The sequence below is a fragment of the Elephas maximus genome, chromosome 9 (genome assembly GCF_024166365.1).
Source record: "Elephas maximus indicus isolate mEleMax1 chromosome 9, mEleMax1 primary haplotype, whole genome shotgun sequence".
NCBI classification, from domain to species: Eukaryota; Metazoa; Chordata; class Mammalia; order Proboscidea; family Elephantidae; genus Elephas; species Elephas maximus.
In genome coordinates this window covers 1,055,209-1,068,766 of record NC_064827.1, presented here as the reverse complement: position 1 = coordinate 1,068,766, position 13,558 = coordinate 1,055,209, and the positions used below count along the sequence as shown (strand labels likewise).

The window sequence follows — 13,558 nt, the reverse complement described above, 5'->3', positions numbered from 1 at the left end:
GCTTCTCAGATTATGTGCCCAACATACAAATTGAGTAAGTATGGTGAAAAGATACAACCCTGACGCACACCTTTCCTGACTTTAAACCACACAATATCCCCTTGTTCTGTTTGAACGGGTGCCTCTTGATCTATGTACAGGTTCCTCATGAGCACCATAAAGTGTTCTGGAGTTCCCATTCTTCACAATGTTGTCCCTAATTTATTATGACCCACACACCTGAATGCCTTTCCATAGTCAATAAAACACAGGTAAACATCCTTCTGGTATCCTCTGCTTTCAACCAGCATCCAACTGACATCAGCAATGTTATCCCTGGTTCTACATCTTTTTCTGAATCCGGCCTGAATTTCTGGAAGTTCCCTGTTGATATACTGCTGCAGCAGCTTTTGAATGATCTTCAGCAAAATTTTACTTCCGTGTAATATTAATGATATTGTTCAATAATTTCTGAATTCGGTTGGATCACCTTTCTCGGGAATAGGCATAAATATGGATCTCTTCCAGTCAGTTGGCCAGGAAGCTGTCTTCCAAATTTCTTGACATAGATAAGTGAGTGCTCCCAGCACTGCATCTCTTTGTTCAAACATCTGGTTTTCTGTCAGTTCCTGGAACCCTGTTTTTCACCAATGCTTTCAGAGCAGCCTGGACTTCTTCCTTCAGCAACATCGGTTCTTGATCACATGTTACCTCCTGAAATGGCTGAATATCCACCAATTCTTTTCGGTATAGCGACTCTGTGTGTTCCTGCCATCTTCTTTTGATGCTTTTTGTGTCATTCAGTATTTTGCCCATAGAATCCTTCACTGTTGCACCTTGAGGTTTGAATGTTTTCTTCAGTTCTTTCAGCTTGAGAAACGCCGAGTATGTTCTTCCCTTTTGTTTTTCTAACTCCAGCTCTTTGCACATGTCATTATAATACTTTGTCTTCTCGAGCTGCCCTTTCAAATCTTCTGTTCAGTTCTTCATCATTTCTTCCATTTGCTTTAGGTACTCTATGTTCAAGAGCAAGTTTCAGAGTCTCTTTTGACATCATTTTGTTTTTTTCTTTATATCCTGTCTTTTTAATGGCCTTTTGCTTTCTTCATGTATGATGTCTTGATGTCTTCCCACAAATGTTCAATGAGCCAAATTTATTTTGAAGATGATCTCTAAATTCAGGTGGGATATACTCAAGGTCATACTTTGGCTCTCGTGGACTTGTTCTAATTTCCTTCAGCTTCAACTTGAACTTGCATATGAGCAATTGATGGTGTTTTCCACAGTTGGCCCCGGCCTTGTTCTGACTGATGATGTTGAGCTTTTCCATCATCTCTTTGCACAGGTGTAGTTGATTTGATTCCTGTGTATTCCATCTGGTAAGGTCCATGTGTATAGTGGCTGTTTACGTTGTTGAAAAAAGGTATTTGCAATGAAGTCGTAGGTCTTGCAAAATTCTATCATGTGATCTCTCGCATCATGTCCATCACCAAGGCATATTTTCCAACTACCAATCCTTCTTTGTTTCCAACTTTTGGATTCCAATCACCAGTAATTATCAATGCATCCTGATCATATGTTTAATCAATTTCAGACTGCAGAAGTTGGTAAAAATCTTCAATTTTTTCATCTTTGGCCTTAGTGGGTGGTGCATGAATCTGAATAATAATGGTATTAATTGGTCTTCCTTATAAGTGTATGGATATTATCCCATCACTGACAGCATTGTACTTCAAGATAGATCTTGAAATGTTCTTTTTGACAATGAATGCAATGCCATTCCTCTTCAAGTTGTCATTCCTGGATAGTAGAACATATGACTGTCCTATTCAAAATAGCCGATACCAGCCCATTTCAGCTCACTAATGCCTAGGATGTCGATGTTTATACATTCCATTTCATTTTTGATGATTTCCAATTTTCCTAGATTTATACTTCATACATTCCACACTCCAGTTATTAATGAGGTTTGCAGCTGTTTCTTCTCATTTTAAGTTGTGCCACATCAGCAAATGAAAGTCCCCTCATATAGATAGATCTTAAAACCCCATTGCTGTCAAGTCGATCCCGACTCATAGCGACTGTTTAAGACAGAGTAGAAATGCCCCATAGGATTTCCAAGATGTGGTTGGTGGATTCATACTCACAACTTTTTGGTTAGCAGCATAACACTTAACCACTGTGCCACCAAGGCCCCCTGATAGTGCAGTAGTTAAGAGATGGGCTGCTAACTAAAAGGTTCAGCAGTTTGAATCCACCAGCTGCTCATTGGAAACCCTGTGGAGCAGTTCTACTCTCTCCTATCTATAGGTTTGCTATGAGTCGGAATGGACTCAACAGCAGCGCAATGGGTTTTAGCTAGATCTTAAAAGAGCATAATGCTCAAGGCAGACATTCTTTTTTTTTTTTTTTAATTGTGTTTTGGGTGAAAGTTTACAGCTCAAGTTAGTTTCTCATACAAAAATTTATATGCACAGTGTTATGTGACCCCACTTGCTATCCCTATAATGTGACGGCACACTCCCCCTTTCCGCCCCATATTTCCTGTGTCTATTCAACCAGCTCCCATCCCTTTCTGCCTTGTCATCTTGCCTCCAGACAGGAGCTGCCCATTTAGTCTTGTGTATTTACATGAACTAAGAAGCACACTCTTCACGAGCATCATTTTATGTCTTATAGTCCAGTTTAGTCTTTGTCTGAAGAGTTGGCTTTGGGAATGGCTTTTAGTTCTGGGTTAACAGGGAGTCTGGGGGCTATGTCTTCTGGGGTTCCTCTAGTCTCAGTCAGACCATTAAGTCTGGTCTTTTTACATGAATTTGAGTCCTGCACCCCACTTTTCTCCTGCTCCATCAGGGACTCTCTGTTGTGTTCCCTGTCAGGGCGGTCATTGGTGGTAGCCAGGCACCATCTAGTTCTTCTGGTCTCAGGCTGATGGAGTCTCTGGTTTATGTGGCCCTTTTTGTCTCTCAGGCTAATATTTTTCTTGTCTTTGGTGTTATTCATTCACCTTTGCTCCAGGTGGGTTGGGACCAATTGATGCATCTTAGATGGCTGCTCACTAGCTTTTAAGACCCCAGACGCCACTCATCAAAGTGGGGTGCAGGACATTTTCTTAAGAAACTTTGTTATTAAGGCAGACATTCTTTACACACTGATTTTTTAAAGCACAAACATTTCATTATGAAAAATCACAAGAAAAGTTTAAAGAGCAAATCAGCTCCATCTAGGGATCCCACTCCACCATGGATCAAAGCCATACCGCATGTGCCCATGCCTTCAGCCTCACTCTCCCCAAGACACCCAGGGTCCCCCAAGGGTCTGCTCACCCCCCTTTGCACCTCCCTGCCTTTCCTGGTCCTGGTCCTGCTCTCCTGCACAGCACCACCCACCTGTCACCTCCTGCTCACTGTGCACACTCAGCTCCAATATCTTCCCTCTGCCCCCAGAAGGACAGGGAGGAGCAAGAGGTCACAAGCACAGACCAAGGAGCCCCGGGATTTAAGAGGCAGGTCCAGGACGAGATGCCTGAAAGGGCAACATTAAAAGGGATAGAGGAAGGGAAGAAAAATGATGGCCAAAGACCAGATAGACCAGGCCAGTGCCTGCTGAGCCACTGGGGAGGCTGAGAGGAGGAGGCCTGGAGAAGAGACAGAGTTGGACCCCTGAGGGTCACAGGCTCTGTGCCAGCTCTGGGTGGACATCTGTGGACATGCCCAGCCTCATAGCTCCGGGCTGGATCAGAGAGTTTCTCTGAGAAGTCAGAGAATGTGTCCAGTGCAAACTGGATGTCGGGCAAGCTCCCCTGATGGAGAGAGTGGCGTCTAAGCCAAGCCTGAAAGGAAAGTGGCCAAGAGAAGGGGATAGTGTCTCCAGAGGGTGTGAGCACCCAGAAAGCTGAAGCCATCTGATGAAGAGTCAAGGGTTGTGTGGACAGCGGCAGGGGATCCCCAGCTCCTGGGGATGCTCACGGTGGACAAGGAGGCTGGAGAGGGGGCCAAGCCAGCAGTGGCCATTGGGGGACACGGCACTGGGGGAAGCTGAAAGCTGAGGGGCCAGTGGTCAAGGCTGATCCCCCCCCCATCCGCCCGCTCCCAGATCGTCACGATCCACCAGGAGCCCTTCGTGTACGTCAAGCCCACGCTGAGTGATGGAACGTGCAAGGAGGAGTTCACGGTCAACGGTGACCCCGTCAAGAAGGTGATCTGCACCGGGCCCAATGACACGTCGCCGGGCAGCCGTGAGTGCGTGGGGGGGGGTGGGGGCACGGGGCGGGCAGCGATGGGGCAGCCAGGAGCCCAGCAGTTACCGCCTCCCACCCCTCAGCCCGCCACACGGTGCCTCAGTGCTGCTACGGCTTCTGCATCGACCTGCTCATCAAGCTGGCGCGGACCATGAACTTCACCTACGAGGTCCACCTGGTGGCCGACGGCAAGTTCGGCACGCAGGAGCGGGTACGCAGCACGGGGCTCACCAACGCGCGCAGATGCTGAGGTCGTGGTGCTCCAGGCAGGGTCAGGGGTCGGGGCCTGCGAGCCTGGAGTGGCTGGTACCTGCGGTGGATGGGCAGGGCCTATGAGCCAGGGTGGGACCTGAAGTGGGCGGAGTCTGTGGTACGATGGGCGGGGCAGTGTCTGAGCCAGGGCGGAGCCGCTACGGGAGGCGGTCCCTACACTGTCAGCGTCCCCGCCGGCTCTGCCACCTTCCAGGTGAACAACAGCAACAAGAAAGAGTGGAACGGAATGATGGGCGAGCTGCTCAGCGGGCAGGCTGACATGATCGTGGCGCCACTGACCATCAACAACGAGCGCGCGCAGTACATCGAGTTCTCCAAGCCTTTCAAGTACCAGGGCCTGACCATTCTGGTCAAGAAGGTGGGCCCTCCCGGCTGGCCCGGCGGGGGAGGCCGCGCGAGGGCCCGGTGGGAGAGGCCACGGGAGGGCCCCGCGGTGCTGACGGCCTGCCACCCGCAGGAGATCCCTCGGAGCACGCTGGACTCGTTCATGCAGCCTTTCCAGAGCACGCTGTGGCTGCTGGTGGGGCTGTCGGTGCACGTGGTGGCCGTGATGCTGTACCTGCTAGACAGGTTCAGGTGAGTGCCGCCCCAGGCCGGGCACCTGCCGCGGTGCGGACAGGTGGAGCGGGGCGAGCGGGCCGCAAGGCTGCCTCTCCCCACTCTCCCTCCCGCCCTCTGCGTCCTGCAGCCCCTTTGGCCGGTTCAAGGTGAACAGCGAGGAGGAGGAGGAGGACGCGCTGACCCTGTCGTCGGCCATGTGGTTCTCCTGGGGCGTCCTGCTCAACTCGGGCATCGGGGAAGGTGAGGCCACGCCCCAGCCCGCGCCCCCAGTCCCGCCGCCCCCCTCCCCGCCGGCGCTGACCCGCGCCTCTGCCCGCAGGCGCCCCCCGGAGCTTCTCGGCGCGCATCCTGGGCATGGTGTGGGCCGGCTTCGCCATGATCATCGTGGCCTCCTACACCGCCAACTTGGCGGCCTTCCTGGTGCTGGACCGGCCCGAGGAGCGCATCACCGGCATCAACGACCCGCGGGTGAGGCCGGGCGGCTGCGGGAGGGGGCGGCGAGGGCTGGAGGTCGCCTCGCCCCGGGAGCAGATGCGAGCGGCCCTCTGGCCCTGCAGCTGAGGAACCCCTCGGACAAGTTCATCTACGCCACAGTGAAGCAGAGCTCGGTGGACATCTACTTCCGGCGGCAGGTGGAGCTGAGCACCATGTACCGGCACATGGAGAAGCACAACTACGAGAGCGCAGCCGAGGCCATCCAGGCCGTGCGGGACAAGTGAGGGGCGGGGCAAGTGAGGGCGGGGCGTCGGGGGCAGGTGAGGGGCGGGGCTTTGGGCGGGGCAAGTGAGGGGCGGGGCAACTGAGGGGTGGGGCGCAGGGCGGGGCAAAGTGAGGGGCGGGGCAGGTGAGAGGCAAAGGAGGGGCTGGGCGTAGGGGCGGGGCAGGTGAGGGGCGGGGCGTAGGGGCGGGGCAGGTGAGGGGCGGGGGCTTAGGGGCGGGACGCCGGGGCGGGAAAAGAGGGGCGGGGCGTCGGAGGGCGGGATAGGTGAGGGGCGGGGCGCCAGGTGGGGATGTACCCGTGAAGGACAGGGCAGCGGGGTGAGAAGACAGCGAGGGGAGCGGCATGTGGTGGGATGGGACGGTGGGGGCGGGCATCCAGCCCCGAGCTGGACAGTAAGGGGGGCACGTGGCTGTCGGGCCGGCGAGGGGCAGGGCACTGGGGGCGGGGCGAGACAGTGAGGGAGGGCATCGTGGTGGGGCGGGACTAGTGGAGGGGGGGCTCCAGGCCCTACAAGAGCCAGGACAGGGTGTCCAGGCTGCAGGGACCACGGCGCGGGGGGCCACAGGAGGGTAAAAGTGTGAGGCGTCCAGGTAGGGCAGGGCCAACTGGGCTGCAGGCGTGCAGGGAGATGGGGGCGTGCAGGACGGCCGAGCGTGCAGGGGCACCCTGACCCCCCACCCTGCCCGCAGCAAGCTGCACGCCTTCATCTGGGACTCTGCGGTGCTGGAGTTCGAGGCCTCTCAGAAGTGCGACCTGGTCACCACGGGCGAGCTCTTCTTCCGCTCGGGCTTTGGCATCGGCATGCGCAAGGACAGCCCCTGGAAGCAGAATGTCTCCCTGTCCATCCTCAAGTCAGTCTGCCGGGGCGCGGGCCCTCACCTGTCCCCGCCACCCCTCCTCAGGAGCCCCCCCAGGCAGACCCCACTGAGTGCCCCTGTGGCCACACCCAACCCCTTCTCGCATGCATCCGGGCTATGTCCTCGGCCTTCTTGATGACGCCCAGGCCCCGCCCCGTCTCCCCATTCTCCCCGGGCCCCGCCCACCACCCCGCTCTAGGCATTGTCCACTCCAGTCCCGACCTGAATCAAGGGTCTGCCCACTGCAGGCCCCCTCCACTCCAGGCCACTCACTGCAGGCTCCGCCCACCCCGGGGCCCTCATTCACCACCACCACCCCCCACCCCCGTTTGCCTAGGTCCCATGAGAATGGCTTCATGGAAGACCTGGATAAGACTTGGGTGCGGTACCAGGAATGTGATTCTCGAAGCAATGCCCCTGCTACCCTCACCTTCGAGAACATGGCAGGTGGGCTCCCCGCTCCCCTCAACACCATCCTCTGACACCGGGGGTGGGGCTCAGCAGGACCCCTTGCCGGCCAACAGCTGACGGCTCTGTTCTGGCTGCACAGGGGTCTTCATGCTAGTGGCTGGGGGCATCGTGGCCGGCATTTTCCTAATCTTCATCGAGATCGCCTACAAGCGGCACAAGGACGCACGCCGGAAGCAGATGCAGCTGGCCTTTGCCGCGGTGAACGTGTGGAGGAAGAACCTGCAGGTAGGGCAGGCCACCCTCTGAGGCCTGGTGCCGTGGTCCAGCCCGGCCCGGCCCTCCTCTGTCCCTGCAGGCCGTGGCATTGGCTCCGGCTCTGGGCGGCTGGCCCTGCCCCAGGTGCAGGAGCTCGGGAGCCCACATGGGCAGGACTGGAGCTGGGAGCCATGGCCAGGGGCAGTGGTGAGTGCTCCCAGGGCTCATGGGCAGTATTGGCGGGAGGGCTGCCTGTAGGTGGCTGCTCACTCCAAAACAGGACTGAGGGAGGCTGTGCACCCCGTGCCAAACCTCTGCCCAGCCCCTTGGTCTCCAGAGTCGCCCCCTGGCGCCCATTCCGTAGGAAGGCAAACTGAGGCAGGGTAAGACAGGGACCCACTTGTGTGTGGTGCGTGAATCTGAGATACCTTTTGCCCTCCGCCGCCCCAAGCCCCCTCAGCACCCTTCAGGGCCCCCTTCCCTGCTGTGTCCTTGTCCTCCATGATTCCAACAGAAATGAACTGGCTGGCCTGGCACCCCTGGCCGTGTCTGTGGGAACTTACCGCCAGCAGGGGAGGCTGGACCTGGCAGCCACGGCCACTGGGACCAGCATAGGCAGAGTCCCTGTGGTCGGCTTCCAGTTTGCTGCATTGCTTCTCTTTCTCCGGGTGCCTTTCTGGAGCCAGGTCCTGAGCAGGGCCCTTGGTCCTGCCAACCTGGGCGGCTGTTGGTGTTGCAGTGAGGGCCATGGGGGGTGGGGGTGCTGGAGCCCCACACCTCCCATCTGCCCCCTGTTGCTCTTGGCCCCACAGGTCCCCTGGGGACCTGGTCGCTGCCTCTCACAAGTGGGCACAAGGGTCACCAGAGCCAAGGCCGGGTCCCAGGAACCGCCTCTGTCCACCTCCAATTCCGTCTCGCCATCTGCCTTCGGCCCCTCGGCCCCTTGGCCCCTTCCTGTCTCTTGGTGTGTGCCCCCTCTGGGGTCAGCGGCCTCCGCGCAGAATGGCGGGGAGCCCAAGGGGTGCTGCCTCCAGTCCTTGGAGGGCACCAGTCAACACCATCCTCCTCCTGGGGACACCTGAGACCCAGGGCTGCCCAGGAACCAGGGCGCGAGGCGGACCTCCTGAGAAGAGAGCCAACCAGGACCCCTGAGCCCAGCCCCCAGCACAAGTAAGGTCAGGCCGAGACCGGGGCAGGAGACACGGCCGCCTGAGAGGGCCTGGCCATCAGTCTGACAGTCCAGCACAGGGAGGCAGGCAGGAGTGAGGGCCCAAGCGGCTGGCCAGGCGGGGCAATGGCCCCCAGGAGCAGGCGAGGGCAGGTGTGGCTGACACCCTTAGCCATCTAATCACTTATACATATTCATTTTAGGATAGAAAGAGTGGTAGAGCAGAGCCTGACCCTAAAAAGAAAGCCACATTTAGGGCTATCACCTCCACCCTGGCTTCCAGCTTCAAGAGACGTAGGTCCTCCAAAGACACGGTAAGGGGGGACACCCCAGTCACACGTCTCCGACTCTTCTCGCCCCACGCCCCTGTGTCTCCGTCCCCCGTGCATCAGGCGTGCTCTCCCCCTCGTCATCCCACCCAGCCCCACTCCCACCCCACTCCTGCCCCATCTCTCTCTCCAGAGCTGACCCTTCCGCCCACCCCATGGGGCGTGGCTCTCTCTCTCCTCCCCCCAACTCGGGCTGTTCTCTGGCTCCTTCTCCTCTGAGCCCCCTTGGTCCTGTCCCCCCATGTGTCTCTCTGCCCTGGTCTGCCCGCCCCTCTCCCGCCACCATGCCATGACCACCACACACCATCTTGAAGCTGTGTCATGTCGTCGGTCAGTCAGTCAGTCACTGCCTATCGGGGCCATACTGGGCCCCTGGAACCCAGAGCAGCCACGTCCTGGCTCCGCGCCTGCTGGGAGGAGACGCCATACCCGCTCTGTCCCTGTTCTCTATCTAGCCTCTGCTAGAGGGGCCACCGCCTTCCCTGCGACGTCCCCAGAGGGGGTGGCTGTGACGTCCCATCCCGTCCGTCTGTCTGGCCGCCGGCCCCACCCCGACACCTGTGTCACCTGTCTCACCAGAGCCATGTGTGTTGCATCTTCCATGTGGTCTCTGTGTGGGCCGGGGGCTGGGGGCCGGGCCTGGGTCCCTCTGGGTGGACAGCTGGGGCCTGGATTTGGGACTGGCCCCAGCACAGGGGGCTTTCAGGGAGGGATGGGGTGGGCCCAGGCTGAGCAGGGGCCCCACAGAAGCGGCAGCAACCCCAGAGGGTCTGAGAGCCCAGAGGGACAGGGAGCCTCCCAGAGAGAGGCCCAGGAAGGGGGGCCTCTGGGGAGACCAGGGCCTCTGGGGAGACCAATGCCTCAGCTCCTGACCCTGGCCATGCCCACAGGGTCCCTGGACAGAGCCAGACCTCCCCCTTTTTGAGCCTGATATCCCTGCTCTCCTGCCTAAGGCAGTTTCTCCCTGCACCTGATACACTCAGGCCACACAGCCCCCAAAGGGCACACGGCTTTGCTAGGGGCACCCCAGTCCCAGACAGCACATGGGGAGAGGCCACCCAAGGAGCCAGCACAGAGCATGGCCAGGGACCTCCTACCCACAGGAAGTCCCCAACCCAGAGCAGGATTTGCAGGGTCACCCAGCACACTGGAAGTGGGGCAGAGGAATCAGGGTCCCAGCAGGAAGCCGTCAGAGTGTCCAAAGAGGGACTTGTGAGACCTGGCTCCTAGGCAGCCCCGGGGAGGGGATTGGTATGGGGGAGTGGGTGGAGAGTGAGGGTCCATGGTGCTGGAGCAAGAGACACAAAAAGCCACCCCAGGCTGAGGCATCCACGGCCATGCCGGGTGGGAAATGGGTGGGGCCTACGCTGTAGGGAGGAACAAGGCCAGAGCGTGGAGTGGGGGTGGGGGGCAGCCCAGGAAAGAGGAGGGGTCTCCAGCAGACAGGAGGAGCAGCACTTTGGGAGCAGATGGCCGAAGGGGGAGCACAAAACATCTTGCAGGCAATGGGGGCTTTCAGAAGGCACCCCGGGGCCCCATCCAGAGCAGACAAGGCCCTGTAGATGGCTCACAGGCAGCTCAGTCAGAGATGCTCACGGTACCCTTCCCAGGATACACTCCCAGGACTCCCCGCCCAAGCCCCCTGGGCACCAGGGACCAGTCCCCCTGGGCCAGCCCGACACCACGTGGCATCTGGGGGCCCGGCCCTGAAGGGGTGACTCTGCCAGGGCACTGCCAGCTGGGGGGCTGGGCGGGGGCGAGCAGCCCAGCTCCCAACCTGTCTCTGGGGCTGGGCGGCTCCTCAGAGGGAGGCTGGGTGGGGGGCTGCTTGGGGTGGGGGGTCGGTCTGGCTGCTGAGATCCGTGGCCCCTGTCCTAAGGCTGGTCTGGGCCAGGGTGGCACTGGGCACTCAGGGCTGGCTGGGGTCCCTGGCGGCCAGCGGGGCCAGCAGGTATTGATTGTTGGTTCTTATTTATAGAGCACCGGGGGTGGACGCGTCGCTTTGCAAAACCAAAAAGACACAGTGCTGCCGCGACGCGCTATTGAGAGGGAGGAGGGCCAGCTGCAGATGTGTGCCCGTCATAGGGAGAGCTGAGACGCCCTGCCCGCCCTCCTCTGCCCCCCTCCCCCGCAGACAGACAGACAGATGGACGGGACAGCGGCCCGGCCCACGCAGAGTCCCCGGAGCACGATGGGGTCAGGGGGAGGAGTGCCCCCCAGCCTCCCCCAGGCCGCGCCCACCCGCCTGCCGGTCAGCCGGCTGGCCGGTCCCCATCCTGGCCCCACACGTGCCCCTGAGCCTCGGGGCTAACGGGCTGCCTTGTCTGTGTATTTCTATCTTACAGCAGTACCATCCCACTGATATCACGGGCCCGCTCAACCTCTCAGATCCCTCGGTCAGCACCGTGGTGTGAGGCCCCCGGAGCCGCCCGCCTGCCCGCCCAGTTAGCCCAGCCAAGGACACTGATGGTCCTGCTGCTCGGGAAGGCCTGAGGGAAGCCCACCCGCCCCAGAGACTGCCCGCCCCGGGCGTCCCGTCCATCTGTCCACCCGCCGCCTGGGGGGCAGGCCCCTGCTGGACCGAGAGCAGATCGGAGGCTGAGCCAGTTGGGCAGGGCCACAGGGCGCTCCGGCAGAGGCAGGGCCCTGGGGGCTGGAGCGTGTTGAGAGGGGTTACTCTGCCCCTGGATGGAGGGGCTTGGAGCAGACAGCCGCAACCTGCCCTGCCACCGCTGGAGCCACAGCAGGGCCCACTGCCCCAGCTGGCTGGGCCACCCTGTCCTGAAGCATCTGCGTTCTTCTCCAGCCTCAGCTCGGCCTCTCCCCTCTTCTCGCTGCACCTTCACCCATGCCCCTTCTCCCCCGGACCCTGCCACCGGCTCGCCCTGCCCCCTCCCCATCTCAGTCCGGACTCCCTGCCAGCAGCCGGCCCAGGGCACTTTTGGGGTCCCTGTGGCCTCTGTTCTCCTCCAGACTCCTAGAAAACCGAGGCTTCTCTACACCTCACGGCCTCTAGCCCAGGACAGCCGAGGACTGCCCTCAGCCCTGCCCCATGCCCCCGCCCCCTTGCTCCAGCTGTGGGACCCGCCTGCCACCTTTCACAGGCTCAGCCCTCCCGCCTGAGTGCGTGCCTTCCCCGTGCAGCCTGTGTGCAGCCACCGCTCCCCTCCACTCCAGGGGCCCTGGCGCGCAACCCCCATGACCCGGTGTGTGCAGTAGTGTTTCCTAAATGAATGTCACGAAAGTTTCCGTCTGTGCTGCTTGTTGACGCCTGCAGGGGGTGTGAAGGGAGTGGGTGGGGAAGTTTCTAGAGTGCGGGGAGGAGATGCCCCTGCAGAGTGGGAATATCCCTGGCTTCTGGGAGGCCGGCTCAGGCTTGGGCAGTGGCGGGGCTCCCAGGGTCCGGGGGCGGGGCGGAGGCCTTAGGGTCCGGTGGTTTCCCGGGCGGGCGGCGGGCGGCAGCGCGGCGGCGGATGCGGCAGGCGGTGAGCACGGAACCCAGCACCAGGCAGGTGGCCAGGCTGGCGAGGAAGGAGAAGGGCCCCAGCACGTAGATCACAGCCAGGTCCCGCAAGGTTAGTGGCTGTGCGCAGTGGCTGAAGGCGGCGTCGGTGAAGGCGGTCAGAGGGCTGAGCGTCAAGCGCCCCGGGAACACGCAGAACAGGGTCTCTTCCTCTGTGGGCAGATGGCAGGGCCTCAACAGGCCGGGGCTAGCTCGAGCGTCCCCGTCAGCTCACTCGGCGCCCCACCTCCATGGCTCATCCAGCACCTCCCCTCAAGCCTCACCTGGCACCCCCACACACTTCACCTGGCACCCCACACACACCTCACCTGGCGACCCCCTCCCACCCTCACCTGGTGCCCTCACCTCGACGGCTTACCTGGGGGACGCGGGTGCCGGCGCAGCCAACCGCAGAGCGGGCGCAGCGCGCAACCACAGGCCCAGGGGTTGCCGCGCAGACGGAGTGAGTCGAGGGCGGGCAGGGTGGCCAGCAGGCCGGGCCCGAGCGCCGCCAGCGCGTTGTCCTGCAGGTTCAGCCCGCTCAGCAGCGGGAGCGTGCCCAAAGCCGCCGGCTCCAGGTGCGCCAGGCGGTTGCCCGCCAGCGAGAGGACGCGCAGCGCGCGCAGTGGCGCGAAGGTGCCGGGCGCCAGTGCCTCCAGCTGGTTGGAGCTGAGGTCCAGCCGCTGCAGCGCGCCCAGGCCCCAGAAGGCGCGAGCGTGCACTGCACGCAGCCCGTTCTCGCGCAGGTCTAGGTGCACCAGCGCGCCCGCGCCCGCGAAGGCGCCGGGCGGCAGCGCGCTCACTCGGTTGTGGTCCAGCAGTAGCGCACGCACGCGCCAGCTCAGGCCTACAGGCACTGCGGGTAGCGCGCGCGCCGAGCAGTTGGCCTGGCCGCCCGGCGCACACTCACACTCCTCAGGGCAGGTCGGGGCGCCACTGGGCCCCAAGGGGGCAGCCGCGAGGAGCACCTGGGCCCAGGTGGACGGCGGCGACAGCAGCAGCAATAGCAGCAAAGAGGGCAGCGGCCAGGAGAGAAAGGAGGGGCTCCGCATGGGGGCAGCGCTGGGGCCACGGTGGGGGCTGCACGTCCCCTGAGCCCGTCGGACCTCGGAGCCTTTTGTACCCGGATCCTGTCCCTGCGGCGCCTGTCCAAATATGGACTCTCCAGCTGGAGCGTCGGCAGTTCCTGTCCCAGGACTGGCTCCTGCCTGGGGCGGGGGCCGGGCACACAGCCAATGCCTGCGCTGCCAAACACCTGTCCC

The 13,558-nt window shown here is 60.7% G+C and overlaps 2 protein-coding genes and 1 long non-coding RNA gene across 7 annotated transcripts in view; 1 reads left to right on the top strand and 2 right to left on the bottom strand.

Moving 5' to 3' along the window:
* Window positions 1-12,033, top strand: part of GRIN1 (glutamate ionotropic receptor NMDA type subunit 1) — a 33,499-nt gene extending 21,466 nt beyond the window's left edge. For 2 of the 5 annotated variants that reach the window (XM_049896451.1, XM_049896449.1), the window contains 11 exons: window positions 4,075-4,216; window positions 4,303-4,430; window positions 4,686-4,850; window positions 4,950-5,068; window positions 5,181-5,293; window positions 5,373-5,521; window positions 5,611-5,768; window positions 6,464-6,625; window positions 6,969-7,078; window positions 7,182-7,327; window positions 11,140-12,033. In XM_049896451.1, the coding sequence (XP_049752408.1) occupies window positions 4,075-4,216; window positions 4,303-4,430; window positions 4,686-4,850; window positions 4,950-5,068; window positions 5,181-5,293; window positions 5,373-5,521; window positions 5,611-5,768; window positions 6,464-6,625; window positions 6,969-7,078; window positions 7,182-7,327; window positions 11,140-11,208 (1,461 nt within the window). In that variant the 3' untranslated portion in view covers window positions 11,209-12,033. Of the gene's footprint in view, window positions 1-4,074; window positions 4,217-4,302; window positions 4,431-4,685; window positions 4,851-4,949; window positions 5,069-5,180; window positions 5,294-5,372; window positions 5,522-5,610; window positions 5,769-6,463; window positions 6,626-6,968; window positions 7,079-7,181; window positions 7,328-8,668; window positions 8,780-10,772 lie in introns of all 5 variants that reach the window. The other 3 variants (XM_049896447.1, XM_049896448.1, XM_049896450.1) reach the window with 3 other exon arrangements.
* LOC126083102 (uncharacterized) lies at window positions 6,047-8,805 on the bottom strand. The gene is made up of 3 exons (XR_007518720.1): window positions 7,861-8,805; window positions 7,062-7,321; window positions 6,047-6,592 (listed from the first exon to the last, which is right to left on the bottom strand). It is a non-coding gene; the product is annotated as an uncharacterized LOC126083102 (long non-coding RNA).
* LRRC26 (leucine rich repeat containing 26) lies at window positions 11,678-13,477 on the bottom strand. The gene is made up of 2 exons (XM_049896446.1): window positions 12,676-13,477; window positions 11,678-12,469 (listed from the first exon to the last, which is right to left on the bottom strand). Exons 1-2 carry the CDS (start codon window positions 13,346-13,348, stop codon window positions 12,165-12,167), a joined length of 978 nt encoding a protein of 325 aa, XP_049752403.1. The 5' UTR covers window positions 13,349-13,477; the 3' UTR covers window positions 11,678-12,164.
* Between the last annotated feature and the right edge of the window lie 81 nt (window positions 13,478-13,558).

Excerpts from the sequence above, each read along its gene's own strand:
- LRRC26 (XM_049896446.1), bottom strand. The coding sequence starts at position 13,348 with ATGCGGAGCCCCTCCTTTCTCTCCTGGCCGCTGCCCTCTTTGCTGCTA. Across the intron at positions 12,470-12,675 it reads CCGGCACCCGCGTCCCCCAG|AGGAAGAGACCCTGTTCTGC; the intron begins GTAAGCCGTCGA and ends ATCTGCCCACAG.